The sequence below is a fragment of the Colobus angolensis genome, unplaced genomic scaffold (assembly GCF_000951035.1).
Source record: "Colobus angolensis palliatus isolate OR3802 unplaced genomic scaffold, Cang.pa_1.0 Scaffold190, whole genome shotgun sequence".
NCBI lineage: Eukaryota > Metazoa > Chordata > Mammalia > Primates > Cercopithecidae > Colobus > Colobus angolensis.
This window is the reverse complement of record NW_012115044.1, coordinates 624,100-642,192: the sequence shown is the minus strand read 5'-3', so window position 1 is coordinate 642,192 and position 18,093 is coordinate 624,100. Positions and strand designations below refer to the sequence as shown.

Sequence of the window (18,093 nt, the reverse complement as noted above, 5' to 3'; positions counted from 1 at the left end):
AAAAAAAAAAAAAAATAGTTGGGCATGGTGTTGCATGCCTGTGGTCCCAGCTATTCAGGAGGCTTGAGCCCAGGGAAGGGGCTGAGGGCAGGAGGTTGCAGTGAGCTGAGATCGCACTACTGCACTCCAGCCTGGGTGACAGAGACCGACCCTGTCTCAAAGAAAAAACAAAATGCTAATAAAAGTATTACTTATGTAGATTTCTATAAAACTAGACTTAAAAAATGACATCGTAGACATTTTACTTATTACAGTTATTTATAGTAGATAGTGTTTAATAAGCCCTTCCCCTTCACCTCCTCCTTCCTTTTTTTTTTTTTTTTTTTCCCCAAACGGACTCTCGTTCTTTTGCCCAGGCTGGGGAGCAGCAGCATGATCTCGGCTCACTGCAGCCTCCATCTCCTGGGTTTCAAGAAATTCTCCTGCCTCAGCCTCCCAAGTAGCTGGGACTACAGGCGTGTGCCACCATGCCCAGCTTCTTTTTGTATTTTTAGTAGAGATGGGGTTTTGCCATGTTGGCCAGACTGGTCTCGAACTCCTGACCTCAGGTAATCTACCCGTCTTGGCCTCCCACAGTGCTGGGTTTGCAGGTGTGAGCCATCATGCCTGGCTATTGATAAAAATGTCTTAGTGATTTCTTTACCTAAAACTTCTTTACCTTGGTTGAATGAAGGCACTGTGACTAAGTAGTGTAAGGTTTGATAAACGAATTTTCTCCCATCTAGTGGAGAGGCATAGAAAGAAGAAAATCAATGCTGGGATAAACAGAATAGGAGAGCTGATCCCATGTTCTCCTGCCCTGAAGCAGGTAAGAAGTCTACTTATATCCTCATTCAATGCATATGAACAGACAATTCCCTAAGTTGTTTTGGTGCTTAGAATGATTATTTTTGTTCCTTTCTGTTTCTATGTATGGTTCTTTTGAAGTTAATAATTGCCTTGTTTTAATTCTTCCCATGCTTCCAACAGTCTTTTAGTACAGTTTCTTCATGGTCAGATGTACCATATAATTTCTAGACTCTTCAGTTTTCTCTTGATTACTGAGTTAATCACATGACTGTGCTTACGTATATGCAACTCTATTTGCCAGGCATTTTTTCATTTTGTTTTCCTGCCAATGCATGTTCCTACTCCTTTTAAATTCTTACTTAGAATCTTCTAAGGATCTTTTAAAAAATCTATTCTCCATGCCCTCTTAACCCCCAGTAGTATTTAAAATCTCAGCTTAAAGTATGACAGTGTCCTCTAATGAAGGTGCCTTTTTGTTCCTTCTAATGATGAGGATAACGCATGCTCCACTGAAAGCAAAACAAAACAAAAAATTGAAACAATATGAAAGGCATGAGAAGGTTTAAAAAATAAATTGATATCTTACTCCCAAGCAATAATCACTATTATAATGTTGTAATTAAATGAAAATATGCAAAAACTTAATAAGACACATAGCAAACGGCACTAAAAAGCTTAAAACAACAAACATTGATCTCCTACCTGCTTCCTAACCCCAACACAGCTCCTCAGAGGCAAATAGTCTCAACCATTTCTTCTGCTTTTTTTTTCCTGTTATATTTCTAAATAACATACTTTCGTTGCTGTACGTGAATTTTTCAATTTTAGATATTATCTGTTGACTCGTTGTTATGTTTTTCCCCTGACTTCCTCTTCTTCTGTTGGAACCAAACTCTCGATTCCCTCCTGGGCAGGGGTCGTCGCGAAGGATCACCGACACGAAGTTCACAGCAGAGAGTTATTTATTACTAGCGCGCTAGGGTCCCAAGCTCTAAGTTGGTCCTGGGACCCCGACTGCTTGTTACAGGCTGTTTATATATGCTAACACAAGTTCAAACACAGCTTATGGCGCGAAATTCAAACAAAGCTTAAGGCGTAAAATGATTGGGTCTAGCTATAGCCTGAGCAAGGGGTCTTGGTTTAATTGGTTAGAGCAGGACCTTATGAGGTTCTTTCCTGGAGTTGATAATTCCGGGAACTTTGAGGCAGGGTGAGACCCCTGGAATTGGCAGGGTGGGACCTCATGAGGTTGTTTCCCGGAATTGGCAGGGGTGGGACCCTATCAGGGTGGAACACTATCGAGGCAGGGTGGGACCCTATCTAGGCAGGGTGGGACCCTATCTAGGGCCACCTGGTGCTAACTTTTTAGGTTTTGTGAGGCCTACTAGTTTCATTTGACCCTATCTAGGGCCACCTGGTGCTAACTTTTTAGGTTTTGTGAGGCCTACTAGTTTCACTTCAGTCCTCCCATTATATTTCTATGACTTTTGGTTAAATCGGTATTCAGTTTTTATGTTTTTAAGAGAGTAAATATTATTCATGGTTGAGCCAAGGCGTGTACTATTATTATATTTAGTTTGTTGCTTTTGTCTTTGGGGGGAGTAAATAATTACTTCATAGTTTTCCATTTGCTTAATTTTTCATATACTTATCTTTAATCCTTCTGACACTTCCAACCATCTCTTAGTAGAGTTTTCTTCAAGGTCGAGTGTACTACATAGTTTTCATTTGCCATTTTCTTTCTTCAAGACTTCACTTCTGGAACCCTCTGTTCTCTTTTTTCATTCTCAACCAGTTGGCCTCTTCCAGCTCTTCTGACTCTGTCGCCCGGGCTGGAGTGCAGTGGCCGGATCTCAGCTCACTGCAAGCTCCGCCTCCCGGATTTACGCCGTTCTCTTGCCTCAGCCTCCCGAGTAGCTGGGACTACAGGCGCCCGCCACCTCGCCCGGCTAGTTTTTTGCATTTTTAGTAGAGATGGGGTTTCACTGTGTTAGCCAGGATGGTCTCCATCTCCTGACCTCGTGATCCACCCGTCTTGGCCTCCCAGAGTGCTGGGATTACAGGCTTGAGCCACCGCGCCCGGCCCCAGCTCTTCTGTTTTTAATTGCAGCTCTTATATTTTTAATTTCCAAGAGTCTTTTTTCTTATTCTCTGTTCCTTTTCCTACAATATGTTTGTGGATACAATATCTTCTCACCTCTGAATAGTATATGCAGGTGTTTTCCTGAAGTTTTTTTCAGTTTATGTTTATTTCCTCTGATTTCCTTTTTTCCCCTTTTTGTCTCTTCTTTTTTTGGGGAGGTTTTCCTTAAATGTTTGGTGACTTGAAGCTGTTTTTTTCTTTCTTGGGAATGAGGTATTAAAAAGCTGATTGAATAGATTTATCTTTTGGTGGCCCTAAGTGTTGCATGATTAGAAGCTATGCTAGTTTTGTTGTTCTTGTTGTGGATCTAAAACATATCAGTATTTGTCGTTTTTTTCTTTTGTGGAGTAGCTATTAAGTTTTTTATTTTCTCAGAGAAGAACCCATCAGTCTCCTGCCTGGGAGTGGGACTGGTCTGGGCGCTGGATGGGGGTTGGGGGGGCTAGAGCGTCTTGTGCTGTAGTAGGCAGAGTTTTACTCTACCCCCCTGTTTCACTTAGGACCCTCGTCTTGTCCACTTTTGTGCCAAGTATCCCTGAGGTTGAAATTCTCTGGTTCAAATTTCACAGAAAATAAACTTGTCTCTTGTGGTTTGGGCAGGAAGGGAAAGTCATCCAGCTGTGTAGAATATGTGCGTGGGGGCGGGGTAGGGGGTGGTTCTTACTACTGCTTTATTAGGAGTCTTTCAGCCAGTTCCCCTCTGTTTTAACCCCCAGCTCACCCCACCTTCTGTAGAGGCTGGTGGTTCTCAGTGTAGAGCCTTCCCAGGATGTCAAAGGAGCAAATCAGCTTGCTTCTCTATGTTATCTCCCTTGGAAAGGACTTACTCTTCATTTCCTTTCATTCTGCCCTGTAGGATGGACTTAGACTTCCATATATGGTTTTTTTAATTTTTTAATTTTAATTTTTTTTTTTTAGATGGAGTCTCATTCTATCGCCTAGGCTGGATTTCAGTGGCATGATCTTGGCTCACTGCAACCTCCACCTCCCAGGTTCAAGTGATTCTCTTGCCTCAGCCTCCTGAGTAGCTGGGATTACAGGTGCATGCCACTACGCCAGGCTAATTTTTGTATTTTTAGTAGAGATGAGGTTTTGCCATGTTGGCCAGGCTGGTCTGGAACTCTTGACCTCAAGTGATCCATCCACCTCAGCCTCCCAGAGTGCTGGGATTATAGCGCCCAGCTCCATATATGTATTTTTCAGCCTTTTTAAAAATTGTTCTTTCTGTTTCCTTAACACAATGGCACACACTATGCCTTCTAATTTGTTTTTCTTTCTCCACATCTCAATGGAAGGTAGCTACTCAGTAAACATAGATGTTTGCCCAGGAAAATCTTACTTTCCTGCTCTTGGCTTTCATCCCTACGAGTTTCTCTGAAGAAAGGAAACCATAACCATTTTACTTTACCCCCCTAGAATGTGCAAAGGAAGTCAGTATTTGGCTCTCAGAAGCAGAGCCGACTAAGATTTTCTTCACAGGCTTTGGCCCCTGTCTGCAGTAGTGGGGCAGGCGGCTGGGAATTATCAGGTTCTGCCTTTGTTCAGATTATTGTTTTTAAAAAGAATAGTATTATTTTTCTCTTAGTAGTAAATAATTTTCTGGGTTTATGTATTGGGTCTCTGTTGGGACTCAGTGCAAAGAACTCAGAATTATAAATTGCCAAACAAAGGACTAAATCACAGTGATTCCTACATGAAAACAGTTATCTACGAAGTACTAGAGATAGCTAATAATATATATCCTGGAGTAGAGGTTAAATATTCATTGCAACATTCTTGATAGCTGAAGGAGAAAAATCAGAAATGACAAGATATCTTAAATGTTTATCAACAATAGACTGGTAAATAAAATAAATACAGTCATTAGAAACAATAAATAGGCTGGGCGCGGTGACTCACGCCTGTAATCCCAGCACTTTGGAAAGCTGAGGCGGGTGGATCATGAGATCAGGAGATCGAGACCATCTTGGCTAACGTGGTGAAACCCCATCTCTACTAAAAACAAACAAACAAAAAATTAACTGGGCGTGGTGGCAGGTGCCTGTAGCTACTCGGGAGGCTGAGGCAGGAGAATGGCATGAACCTGGGAGGTGGGGTTGCAGTGAGCCGAGATTGCGCCACTACACTCCAACCTGGGCGACAAAGCGAGACTCCGTCTCAAAAAAAAAAAAGAAAGAAAAAGAAAAAAAAGAATAAGTAGGGGCAGGGCATGGTGGCTCACATTTGTAATTCCACCACTTTGGGAGGCCAAGGCGGGAGGATCACCCGAGGTCAGGAGTTTGAGACCAGCCTGGCCAACATGGTGAAGCCCTGTCGCTACCAAAAAAAAAAAGCCATTCTTGATGGCATGTGCCTGTAGTCCCAGCTACTTGAGAGGCTGAGGCAGGAGAATTACTTGAGCCCGAGAGGCAGAGGTTGCAGTGAGCCGAGATTGCACCATTGCACTCCAGCCTCAGCCACAGAACAAGACTGTGTCTCCAAAAAAAAAAAGAAGGGTATCTAGATGCTATATGGAAGTATTGCATATATAGATATAGATATAGATATATTTATCATCTTTTTGAGATGGAGTTTTGCTGCTGTTGCCAAGGCTGGAGGGCAGTGGCGCAATCTCGGCTCATCACAACCTCCTCCTCCTGGGTTCAAGCGATTCTCCTGACTCAGCCTCCCGAGTAGCTGGGACTACAGGCATGCGCCACCACGCCCGGCTAATTTTGTATTTTTAGTAGAGACGGGGTTTCACCACGTTGGCCAGGCTAGTCTCAAACTCCTGACCTCATGATCCGCCCACCTCAGCCTCCCAAAGTGCTGGGATTACAGGTGTGAGCCACTGTACCCGGCCACCAAGATATATTTTTAAATGTAAAGAAATACAAAATCCTTTTTTTTTTGTTTTGTTTTCTTTTGAGACAGAATCTCTCTGTCACCCAGGCTGGAGTGCAGTGGCAGGATCTCATTTCACTGCAACCTCTGCCTCCCAGGTTCAAGCAATTCTCGTGTTTCAGCCTATTGAGTAGCTGGGATTACAGGTGTGCACCACCATGCCTGGCTAATTTTTTTTTAATTTTGATAAGAGATGGGATTTTGCCATTTTGGCCAGGCTGGTCTCAAATTCCTGACCTCAAGTGTCTGCCTGCCTCGGCCTCCCAAAGTGCTGGGATTACAGGCATGAGCCACCACACCTGGCCTTGTCTGGATTTTTAAAAAAGATGTATATAGGCATGTGTTGGATGTGAGTATAAAGGAATACTTTAACATAACATACAATCTTTTTGAAAAAGCTTAGGAATACAATGTACTGGAAGCATGACACCAAAACTCAATCAAGTAACATTTCTTTCTTGACCTATTATTTAGAATAATTCGTAGTTGTGGTTAAACAGAGTAAAGAATAACATTAAAATCCAAAACCTTTACACAGTCTTGAAGGCCTTCTCTGGCCTCTTCTACCACTCTTCCCATATGTACTCCAGTGTATCTCCAGTCACCTCCTTACCGTTCCTCCAACGTGCCAAGCCTCGCTTGGCTGAGGGCCCCTGCCCTTCTGATCCTGCTGTCTGGACTCCCTTTGCCCATATATCTGCAGGGCCTGCTTCCTTTCACTTCCTTCCAGTTTTTGCTCAGGTATCACCTTATTCAGGGCCCTTCCCCAACCTCCATATACAACAAATGTTCTCAGTGTCTTAGTTCAGGCTGCTACAACAAAAATGCCATAGACGAGGTAACTTAATTTCCCACAGTTCTGGAAGCTGGGAAGTCCAAGATCAAGTGTCAGCCAATTCACTTCCTGGTGATGACCCACTTCCTAGTTATGTCCTCAAGTGGCAGACAGAGAGATCATTTCTGTCTCTTCTTATAAGGCACTAATCCTATCATGGGGGCTCCACCTTCATGACCTAATTACCTCCGAAATACCATCACACGGGGGATAAGGGTTTAGATATATGAATTTTAGGGGGCATAAACATTCAGTCCATTGCAGAGAGCAACCTCCACCGTCACTCTGCCCCCCCCTTACCCTGCTTTATATTTCTTTATAGCATTCCTCTGTGTGTGTGTGTGTGTGTGTGTGTGTGTGTGTGTGTGTGTATTCTTCAAGGACAGGGACTTTGTTTGTTTTACTATTATATCCCCAGTGCCTAAAACAGAGCCTGCCACACATTAGATGCCCAATGACCATTTAATAAATGAAAAATATACAGTAAAAGCTTCTGAATATAGTGCCTGTTTTAAATTTTGAGAAGATATGTATCATATATGTGTGATAAAGACAAAGCTTAGAGTTTCATCTGGCGAGTTCTTACCCTTCAGTGAAACTTGTAAACTTTTAAAATTTTCTTGGGCAGAGCAAGAATATGATCCTGGACCAAGCCTTTAAATATATAACAGAATTGAAAAGGCAAAATGATGAACTCCTGCTTAATGGAGGAAACAATGAACAAGGTAAAAATTTGAAAGTTCTTACTTTTTGTTATTTTAAAAAATGTTTAAGTGTTTGTGTCACAGTGAAATTTATATTATGATATAGAAAGCTTTTTGGCCCCAAATCATTAAGACCTTGCATTCAGTGGGTCTGGAAGAATAGTGTTACCAATACATTCATTTCAGTCTAACTCTTTCTCCTTCTCTGTGAGCACCTCTTATCTTACGGCATACATAGTTTTGACTTTGAACTCTTCTGTGTATTTCATGTTTGCCTAACTCATGATACTGGTAATGCTAAATCTTCTTTATTCCAATTGGACATTGCAGTTAGGGCAATCCCATAAGAAGATGTAAGGGGGGAGTTCTGCTCAGTGAAACTTAAAAACAAGATTGGGATATTCTTGTGCCAAGACTTAACTATGCATTAACAAAAAAGGCCAAAGCATTTATTTTTTTAATACTACTTGTGTGCATCAAACTGCCTTATCATTTAATGATATTTGATTTTTAGATAAAGGTGACTTTTTAATGCCATCAAATGAGTTCTCTTTTTCCATTAGCATTGGAGAGAAAGTTTCCTTATAGCAGTGGGAAAAAAATATTCCAGGCAAGTGTAAAGCTCAGGGTAGGCCAGTTTGAAATTGTCTTTTATTTATGCCCCTGACAAGTGCAGGGAGAGAATTTCCTGTGACAACTCAGTAGGCCACCTTAAAAGGAGAGAAAAAAGGGCAGAATTGCCTGAGGTAAGGCCAGTGCCGGGCTGTGTTTGTTGTAATGGATGGGAAAGATACTGGAAAGCATACCTAGGAGGTCAGCATTCAGAATTCTCGTTGTTTACTTTTAGTTAAATATTAGCAGCTTCCCCACTCACCTGGTTTAGCTGGTGTTTATGGCCCAGGTCCTTTTGTGATGCCATCAGATAGATAAATGATCCATGTTTAGTGACCATTTGAGGCACCCCGCAGAAGGGTATGTAAGACAGAATGATGAGTAGACTTTCCTAATGAAGTCTCCTTTGATTTCAAAGCACAGAGGCTGAGGCAATCAAGTTACCTTAGGAAAAAGGGAAATTGTTGAAAAATGTAAGTTGCATGGAACTCAGAAAAAGCTGACCAGACAGGCCAGGCGTTAGGGGTGGGATCTAAGGCAGCCTACACCTGTGTTTGTTATTTCTGTCATGATCATTATTTCTCTGATTCTTTTTCTGTGCGTCTGCTGTATCCTCTTTTTTCTCTGAGTGGCTTCTTCCACATGCTCACTGTGCATGTATCTAGTGGCCAAAGCAATGACCTTAGACTCAGGCCCTCCTAGGTTTGTGTCTCAGCTTCATTTACTCACTCAGTATCCTTTGGCCAGTTACTTAACCTCTCTAAGTCCCAGTAACTGCTCTGAGCGTGTTTCTCACATCTAAAAGTGGTGATAATAAAATATAAGTTGCTATCTCATGGTTCTTATGAGGATTAAAAGAGATAATACAAGAACTTAGATTAAAGCCTAGCACATAGTAATTGCTTGATAAATGTTAGCTGTTATAGTTGTCATTGTTGTTAAATAATGAATGAAATGTGCCAGGTAGTAAAGGTACAGTAAGTGAGAACTGTGATTATTATTTGGTCCATAATGATTGTTCTTTCATTTCTGCTGTCCGTGGACACTGGTATCTTTCTTTTGTCTCTTAGTTTTAAACTAAGAAAAATGATCTGCTAGTTTCAGCTTGTCTTTGTTGGAGTGGAGCTTTTCATTTCAGGCTCCCTCACAGGGTGTTAGCCTGGAGAATAGGCTGCTTTGGAAAAGGAATGGGAATACTCTCCACTGTTTCAAGGCAGCTGGGGATGTGTGGGGTCACAGAGCATATACCAGCAGCTAAGTCTGCCGCACTAGTGGTACTCATAGATGAAGCTCTCTACCTTAGAAAGGAGGGCTGTGACAATGTCCTCACTGCTCAGTAGCATACCTGCATTGTCCCTACCAAGCAAAGTGCAGGTTCCATTGTCGATGCTTTCTTTGGTGCACTTTGGTACCACTTTGCTTCTTACGTGCTCTATTCCTTTTTGTCTCCATTGTTTCAAAGGGTAAAATAGAAACTAAAGCCATTTATAAAAGAGACTCATCTGGGCATTGTGGCTCATGCCTGTAATCCCAGCACTTTGGGAGGCCAAGATGGGCAGATCACTTGAGATCAGGAGTTCAAGACCAGCCTGGCCAACATGGCAAAACCCCGAATCTACTAAAAATACGAAAATTAGCTGAGAGTGTTGGTGTGCACCTGTAATCCCAGCTACTTGGGAGGTTGAGGCAGAAGAATTGCTTGAACCTGGGAGGTGGAGGTTGCAGTGAGCCAAGATTGTACCACTGTACTCCAGCCTAGGTCAGAGAGCAAGACTCTGTCTCAAAAAAATAAAATAAAAAATAAAGAGACTGTCTGTTACTATCACAGGTAATGTTGGCTGCTGCAGCATTTAAATGGCATACTGATATTCAGTGTTATTTTCCTAGCATGTTACCATGATAGCAGTATGTCTTCTCTTACTTCAGCTATGTAGCTGCCCTATTGGAAATTTTTAAATTGGGAATTTTGAGGTTTCTACATTATGAGTAATTTTTCAGTTGACCTTTAAAGATTTATACTTTTTAAAGGAGGGCAGAGGGATTTAGGATATCATTCTAAAAAGAAAAAAGAAGTTGTATTAGAAAAGATACCTCTTTATTATTATTAGAGGTATTATTAGAAAAATACCTCTCAGTTGAGGTATTTAGAATGCTACTATTAGAATTCAGTAGTTTAGTATACAGTTCTTTATCAAGTTATTGTAAATATTGACATTCCCAGGTATTTATAAATTTTTGTTTTTAATATTGTAGCTGAAGAAATAAAAAAGCTACGGAAACAACTGGAAGAAATCCAAAAAGAAAATGGCCGATATATTGAGTTACTGAAAGCTAATGACATATGCTTATATGATGACCCCACAATTCACTGGAAAGGAAATCTTAAAAACTCAAAGGTCTCTGTTGTTATTCCTAGTGACCAGGTTCAAAAAAATATCATTGTTTATTCCAATGGGAATCAGCCTGGTGGAAACAGCCAGGGAACAGCTGTTCAGGGGATAACTTTTAATGTTAGTCATAATTTACAAAAGCAGACCGCCAATGTGGTGCCAGTACAGAGGACTTGCAATCTTGTGACTCCTATATCTATTTCTGGAGTTTACCCTTCTGAAAACAAGCCATGGCATCAGACCACAGTTCCTGCGTTGGCTACCAACCAGCCTGTTCCTCTTTGTCTTCCTGCTGCCATTTCTGCTCAGAGTATTCTCGAGCTTCCCACCTCTGAAAGCGAATCAAGTGTGCTTGGTGCCTCTAGTGGCTCACTGATTGCTGTTTCAGTTGGACCTGAGCCTCACCAACATCATTCTTTGCACACATGTTTAAATGATCAAAATTCTTCTGAAAATAAGAATGGACAAGAGAACCCCAAATTATTGAAGAAAATGACCCCTTGTGCTATAAACATCCCCCTCAGCTCCTCAGCAACTGCCACTAAAGTGCACCATGGAAACAAGTCCTGCCTGAGCATACAGGACTTCAGAGGTGATTTTCAAAACACTTTTGTTGTTTCAGTTACCACCACAGTCTGCTCCCAGCCTCCCGGAACTGCAGATGATTCTTCTCCAATGAGCATTAGCAAGAGTGCAGACTTGACAAGTACAGCTACAGTGGTGGCATCATCTGCCTCTGGAGTAGGGAAGGCCACCATTCCTATAAGCACTCTTTCGGGAAACCCTTTGGACAATGGTTGGACTCTTTCTTGTTCTTTGCCTTCTTCAAGCGTTAGTACTTCAGATTTGAAAAACATTAATAGCCTTACACGAATTTCTTCAGCTGGAAACACACAGACAACATGGACTACTTTGCAACTGGCGGGAAACACTATTCAGCCCTTAAGCCAGACACCATCTTCTGCTGTGACTCCAGTATTAAATGAGTCTGGTACTAGCCCTACCACAAGTAACCACAGTAGACATGTGGCTACAGGCATCAACTTGAATAATTCCTTTCCAGCAGATGGGCAGCCAGTTGAGCAAGTAGTTGTAACATTGCCTTCTTGTCCATCTTTACCTATGCAGCCACTAATTGCCCAGCCACAAGTTAAATCTCAGCCTCCCAAAAATATCCTTCCACTGAATTCAGCAATGCAAGTGATTCAGATGGCTCAGCCAGTTGGGTCAGCTGTTAATGCAGCTCCAACTAATCAAAATGTTATAATTCTTCAACCACCCAGCACCACCCCATGCCCAACAGTGATGAGAGCAGAAGTTCCCAACCAAACAGTAGGTCAACAGATAGTAATCATACAGGCAGCTAATCAGAATCCTTTGCCACTCCTCTCTGCTCCACCTCCTGGTTCTGTTCGATTCCCTATTAATGGAGCCAATACTGTAATAGGGTCTAATAGTTCAGTGCAAAATGTTTCAACACCACAGACTTTTGGAGGAAAGCATCTTGTCCACATATTACCAAGACCTTCATCTTTATCAGTGTCTAACTCAACACAAACTTTTTCTGTTACCATGTCAAACCAACAGCCTCAAACCATTTCTTTAAATGGACAGCTCTTTGCTTTGCAGCCTGTGATGTCTTCATCAGGAACTACAAATCAAACCCCTATGCAAATTATTCAACCCACCACCAGCGAAGATCCAAATACCAATGTTGCCCTGAATACATTTGGTGCTTTGGCCAGCCTCAATCAAAGCATATCACAGATGGCTGGGCAAAGCTGTGTACAATTGTCTGTTAGCCAGCCTGCCAATGCTCAAACTGCTGCAAATAGTCAAACCACTACAGCTAACTGTGTTTCATTAGCAACTGCAGCACCTCCTGTGACAACAGATAGTTCAGCCACACTAGCCAGTACTTATAATCTAGTGAGTACTTCCTCGATGAACACTGTTGCTTGTTTGCCTCCTAACATGAAATCTAAAAGGTTGAATAAGAAGCCAGGTGCCAGGAAACACTTAGCAGCAAACAAGTCAGCGTGTCCCCTGAATCCAGTCAGAGATGTGAGCAAGTTAGACTGCCCCAACACTGAAGGCTCAGCAGAGCCGCCCTGTAATGGTGGACTGCTAGAAAGCTTCCCTGCTGTATTACCATCTGTCTCTATGTCCCAGGCAAATAGTGTGAGTGTTTCTGCTTCACATTCTTTGGGTGTTCTAAACTCTGAATCATTAATACCTGAGTCTGTATCCAAATCTAAGTCAACAGAAAAGTCCAGCTCACCCTCCCAAGAATATGTAACAAGCGAACATTTTGCAATGACCCCAGCAAAATCCAAAGATTCTACCCCTAATCTGCAACAAGAGACACCTCAGGATAAACCACCAAGTAGTTTAGCGTTGTCAGATGCTGCCAAACCCTGCACTTCAGCCAATGTATTGATTCCATCTCCAAGTGATCCTCACATTTTGGTTTCTCAGGTTTCTGGTTTGTCATCTACAACAAGCACTACAAATACTGACTGTGTTTCTGAGGTAGAAATCATTGCTGAACCTTGCAGAGTTGAGCAAGATTCATCAGATACAATGCAAACCACAGGTCTCTTAAAGGGGCAAGGTTTAACTACATTGCTATCTGATCTTGCTAAAAAAAAAAACCCTCAGAAATCATCTCTTTCTGATCAGATGGATCATCCTGACTTTTCTTCAGAAAATCCTAAAATAGTTGATTCAAGTGTGAATTTACATCCCAAACAGGAACTATTACTGATGAACAGTGATGACAGAGATCCTCCACAGCATCATTCCTGCCTCCCTGATCAAGAGGTTATTAATGGTTCTTTGATCACTGGTAGACAGGCCGACTCTCCCATGTCTACCAGCTCTGGCAGTAGTCGTAGTTTCTCAGTTGCATCCATGCTTCCTGAAACAACAAGAGAAGATGTGACCAGCAATGCAACAGCTAATACATGTGACAGCTGTACCTTTGTAGAGCAAACTGATATAGTAGCTCTTGCAGCAAGAGCTATTTTTGACCAGGAGAACCTGGAGAAGGGAAGAGTTGGCCTCCAGGCTGATATAAGGGAAGTTGCTTCAAAGCCTTCTGAAGCGTCATCGTTAGAGGGAGACCCACCTTTCAAATCACAGATACCTAAAGAGAATGGCACAGGACAGGCAGAAGCAACACCAAATGAATTTAATTCTCAGGATTCAATTGAAGCAACTATGGAGAGGCCCCTTGAAAAACCGAGTTGTTCTCTAGGAATTAAAACATCAAATGCACCTTTACAGGCTTCAGCTTCTCAGCCACCAAGCCTCACCAGTTTAAGCGTGAATAATCTTATCCATCAGAGCAGCATCAGTCATCCTCTGGCCAGCTGTGCGGGTTTATCCCCAACTTCAGAGCAAACAACTGTGCCTGCAACGGTTAATCTGACTGTTTCATCTAGCTCCTATGACAGTCAACCTCCTGGATCATCTCTGATGACCGAATATTCCCAAGAACAGCTCAATACTATGACTAGTACCATACCAAATTCACAGATTCAAGAGCCACTCTTAAAGCCAAGTCATGAAAGCCGTAAAGATTCCGCTAAGCGTGCTGTCCAAGATGACCTTTTACTGTCTTCAGCTAAACGGCAAAAGCACTGTCAGCCAGCCCCCCTCAGACTTGAAAGTATGTCCCTGATGAGCAGAACTCCAGACACCATTTCTGATCAAACTCAAATGATGGTCAGTCAGATCCCTCCTAATTCTTCAAACTCAGTTGTGTCTGTTAGCAACCCAGCTCATGGAGATGGCCTTACACGATTATTTCCACCTAGTAACAACTTTGTGGCTCCTGCATTGAGGCAAACTGAAGTTCAGTGTGGTTCTCAGCCTTCAGTAGTTGCTGAGCAGCAGCAAACCCAGGCAAGTCAACATCTACAGGCCCTGCAGCAGCATGTTCCAGCTCAAGGGGTATCTCACCTTCATAGTAACCATCTCTACATAAAGCAGCAGCAGCAGCAACAGCAGCAACAGCAACAACAACAAGCAGGGCAGTTAAGAGAGAGGCATCACTTATATCAAATGCAGCATCATGTACCTCATGCAGAGAGCTCTGTCCACTCTCAGCCCCATAATGTCCACCAACAGAGGACTCTGCAACAGGAAGTTCAGATGCAGAAAAAGAGGAATCTTGTTCAGGGCACACAGGCCTCTCAGCTTTCCTTACAACCGAAGCACCATGGAACTGACCAGTCCCGATCCAAGAGTGGGCAGCCACATCCCCACCATCAGCAGATGCAGCAACAAATGCAGCAGCACTTTGGAAGCTCCCAGACAGAGAAGAGCTGTGAAAACCCTTCAACTAGTCGGAACCATCATAACCATCCCCAGAACCATCTCAATCAAGATATTATGCACCAACAGCAGGATGTTGGAAGCAGACAGCAAGGTTCAGGGGTTTCATCTGAACATGTATCTGGGCATAATCCAATGCAGAGGCTTTTGACATCAAGAGGCTTAGAGCAGCAAATGGTGTCCCAACCAAGTATTGTGACTAGATCTTCAGACATGACCTGTACTCCACACAGGCCAGAGAGAAATAGAGTTTCAAGTTATTCTGCTGAGGCACTCATTGGAAAGACATCTTCTAATTCAGAGCAGAGAATGGGGATATCAATTCAGGGTTCCAGAGTTTCAGATCAGCTTGAAATGAGAAGCTATCTTGATGTTCCCAGAAATAAGAGTTTGGGTATTCATAATATGCAGGGTCGTGTGGACCATACTGTAGCCTCAGATATCCGCCTTTCCGATTGTCAGACGTTTAAACCAAGTGGAGCTAGTCAACAGCCCCAGAGTAATTTTGAAGTCCAATCTTCAAGAAACAATGAAATAGGTAACCCTGTATCATCATTGCGGAGTATGCAGTCCCAGGCTTTTCGAATTAGTCAAAATACTGGCCCACCACCAATTGACCGTCAAAAGAGATTACCTTACCCACCAGTTCAGAGCATCCCGACAGGAAATGGTATTCCATCAAGGGACAGTGAAAACAGTTGTCACCAAAGTTTCATGCAGAGCTTACTTGCCCCTCACCTCAGTGATCAGGTCATTGGGAGCCAGAGGTCACTCTCAGAACATCAGAGGAATACACAGTGTGGTCCATCCTCTGCAATTGAATATAATTGTCCCCCAACTCATGAAAATGTCCGTATTAGAAGAGAGAGTGATAGTCAGAATAGGGAAAGTTGTGACATGTCGTTAGGTGCAATTAACACCAGGAACAGCACTTTGAATATTCCTTTTTCAAGTTCCTCTTCCTCAGGAGATATTCAAGGTCGAAACACAAGTCCCAATGTTTCTGTGCAGAAATCCAATCCCATGAGGATTACTGACAGTCATGCGACCAAGGGCCACATGAACCCTCCAGTCACAACCAACATGCATGGGGTTGCAAGGCCAGCGTTGCCACATCCATCTGTGTCTCATGGAAATGGTGATCAAGGCCCTCCTGTACGTCAAGCTAATTCTTCAGTTCCCCAGAGATCAAGGCATCCCCTGCAAGACAGCAGCGGTTCCAAAATTCGTCAACCTGAAAGGAATCGTTCTGGAAACCAAAGACAAAGTAATGTCTTTGATCCAAGTCTTCCCCATCTTCCTCTCTCTACTAGTGGCAGTATGATTCTTGGACGTCAACAACCTGCTACAGAGAAGAGAGGAAGTATTGTTCGTTTCATGCCTGATAGCCCACAAGTACCTAATGATAATCCAGGTCCTGATCAGCACACACTGTCACAAAATTTTGGTTTTTCTTTTATTCCTGAGGGTGGCATGAATCCACCAATAAATGCTAATGCTTCTTTCATTCCACAGGTTACTCAGCCTAGTGCCACTCGAACTCCAGCCCTCATCCCGGTAGATCCGCAAAATACTCTGCCCTCCTTCTATCCTCCATACTCTCCTGCTCATCCTACACTGTCCAATGATATTTCAATCCCCTATTTTCCTAATCAGATGTTCTCAAATCCCAGCACAGAGAAGGTAAACAGTGGAAGTTTAAATAACCGATTTGGATCAATTTTATCTCCTCCCAGACCTGTTGGGTTTGCTCAACCAAGTTTTCCTCTTCTCCCAGATATGCCACCAATGCACATGACCAACTCTCATTTATCCAATTTTAATATGACATCTTTGTTTCCAGAAATAGCTACAGCGCTTCCTGATGGCTCAGCAATGTCACCTTTGCTTACAATAGCAAATTCCTCTGCCTCTGACTCTTCCAAGCAGTCCTCAAACAGACCTGCCCATAACATAAGCCATATTCTAGGTCATGATTGCAGTTCAGCTGTTTAAATACTGATAAGCGAAATGTAAAGGTAATGAGTGAGATTACAAATGTATTTGTGTGTGCATGTGCACAGACATGTACATGAAGAGAAGGATTGTGTGTGTGTGTCTTTGTATAATCAGTTTTCAGTTATCTTCTGAATGTAGGGAAGCCATGTCAGATGCAGATACTGGGTTGTCAGAAAACAAGTTATCTTTCGTTTTCAACTGCATGGTGTACATTTTTATTTTCCAAGTTGATATTTCCTAAATACTAATTAGCTGGAAATTGGGGGAGATCATCTTGTCATGTACTGGGTAATAGGAGGGAGCCTAGATTTTAAACTTGATTGTTGATAACTTATAGAATATATAATTAAGTTGCTACTGAAAAATATAGACAGCTTGATAAAACACAGTGGCTCATAACCAAGTGCTGGCTAATGTCAGCATCTAGAACAGCTTCTTACCTATGGCAGATGTTGAAATGATGTTGAGTTAAATGTCTGTAGTTAAAGTCAAGCAGTTAGCAAATAAATGAATTGTTCAATCAGCCTTTATTCTCAAAGTTTGGTTTAGATAGAGGCTTCTTTCTAAATTATAACAATCCATAAATTATCTGAATTGTGTGTCTTATTCTTCAATATAGGGAGCTGTGTTCCTTTAATGTGCCAAGATTCTTTAAAGCAAAGGTCTTCCTTAGACAATTATTTAGCCTTACATATAGAACGCTAAAAAGTTAAGTACATACGTAGTCTCCATTTTGTGCTTGCATTTTGCATCAGGCCATAAGGGTAAAAGCAGTTAGTTGTATTGTGGAGTTTTGCATGGGTTCAGTTAACAATGGATGTTTCATCAGCTGAGTTTAATTTAGTATTCTCTCTTCATTTTATTTATTTGATCTTGAAATAAATTCTTTTCCATTCATTTAAATATTAGGGTTGATCAGGAAATAGTGTGTTTGTAATCTACACATTTATTTGAGCCTTACTGTAAAAATATTTCTGAACAGAGATTTAAACTGTCAGTATTTTCATTTACTAGTAGTATTTATAGTTTAAATATGGCATTGTATATTACATTATTATCCTTCATAACAGAATTATAATGAGGATATGAATTTGTTTATTATTTTTCTTGTTGGTAGATGTGAAATGGTGCTTCAAAAAATACATAGTCTTTCTATATGTCTCTGTGTGTCTAAGTATGTGTGCGTGTGTGTACACATATTTTAAAGTATGAATTGGTCCTTTAAAAATAGGCCTGCCATCTGAAAATGGGAAATTGAGACCTGAGACCTGCTGAAGCATGGAAGAACTTGATATAGGCAGGTTTTTTTTTTTTTTTTAATAGACAGAGTCTGGCTGTGTCGCCCAGGCTGGAGTGCAGTGGTGTGATCTCAGCTCACTGCAAGCTCCGCCTCCCGGG

General features: G+C 42.0%; 1 protein-coding gene across 1 annotated transcript in view; it reads left to right on the top strand.

Moving 5' to 3' along the window:
- Positions 1–17,852, top strand: part of KIAA2018 (KIAA2018 ortholog) — a 21,953-nt gene extending 4,101 nt beyond the window's left edge. Inside the window, exons 3-5 of the mRNA XM_011940578.1 lie at positions 726–808; positions 7,279–7,375; positions 10,220–17,852. Coding sequence (XP_011795968.1) covers positions 726–808; positions 7,279–7,375; positions 10,220–16,692 — 6,653 coding nt within the window. The 3' untranslated portion in view covers positions 16,693–17,852. The remainder of the gene's footprint in view (positions 1–725; positions 809–7,278; positions 7,376–10,219) is intronic.
- The last annotated feature ends 241 nt before the right edge of the window (positions 17,853–18,093 follow it).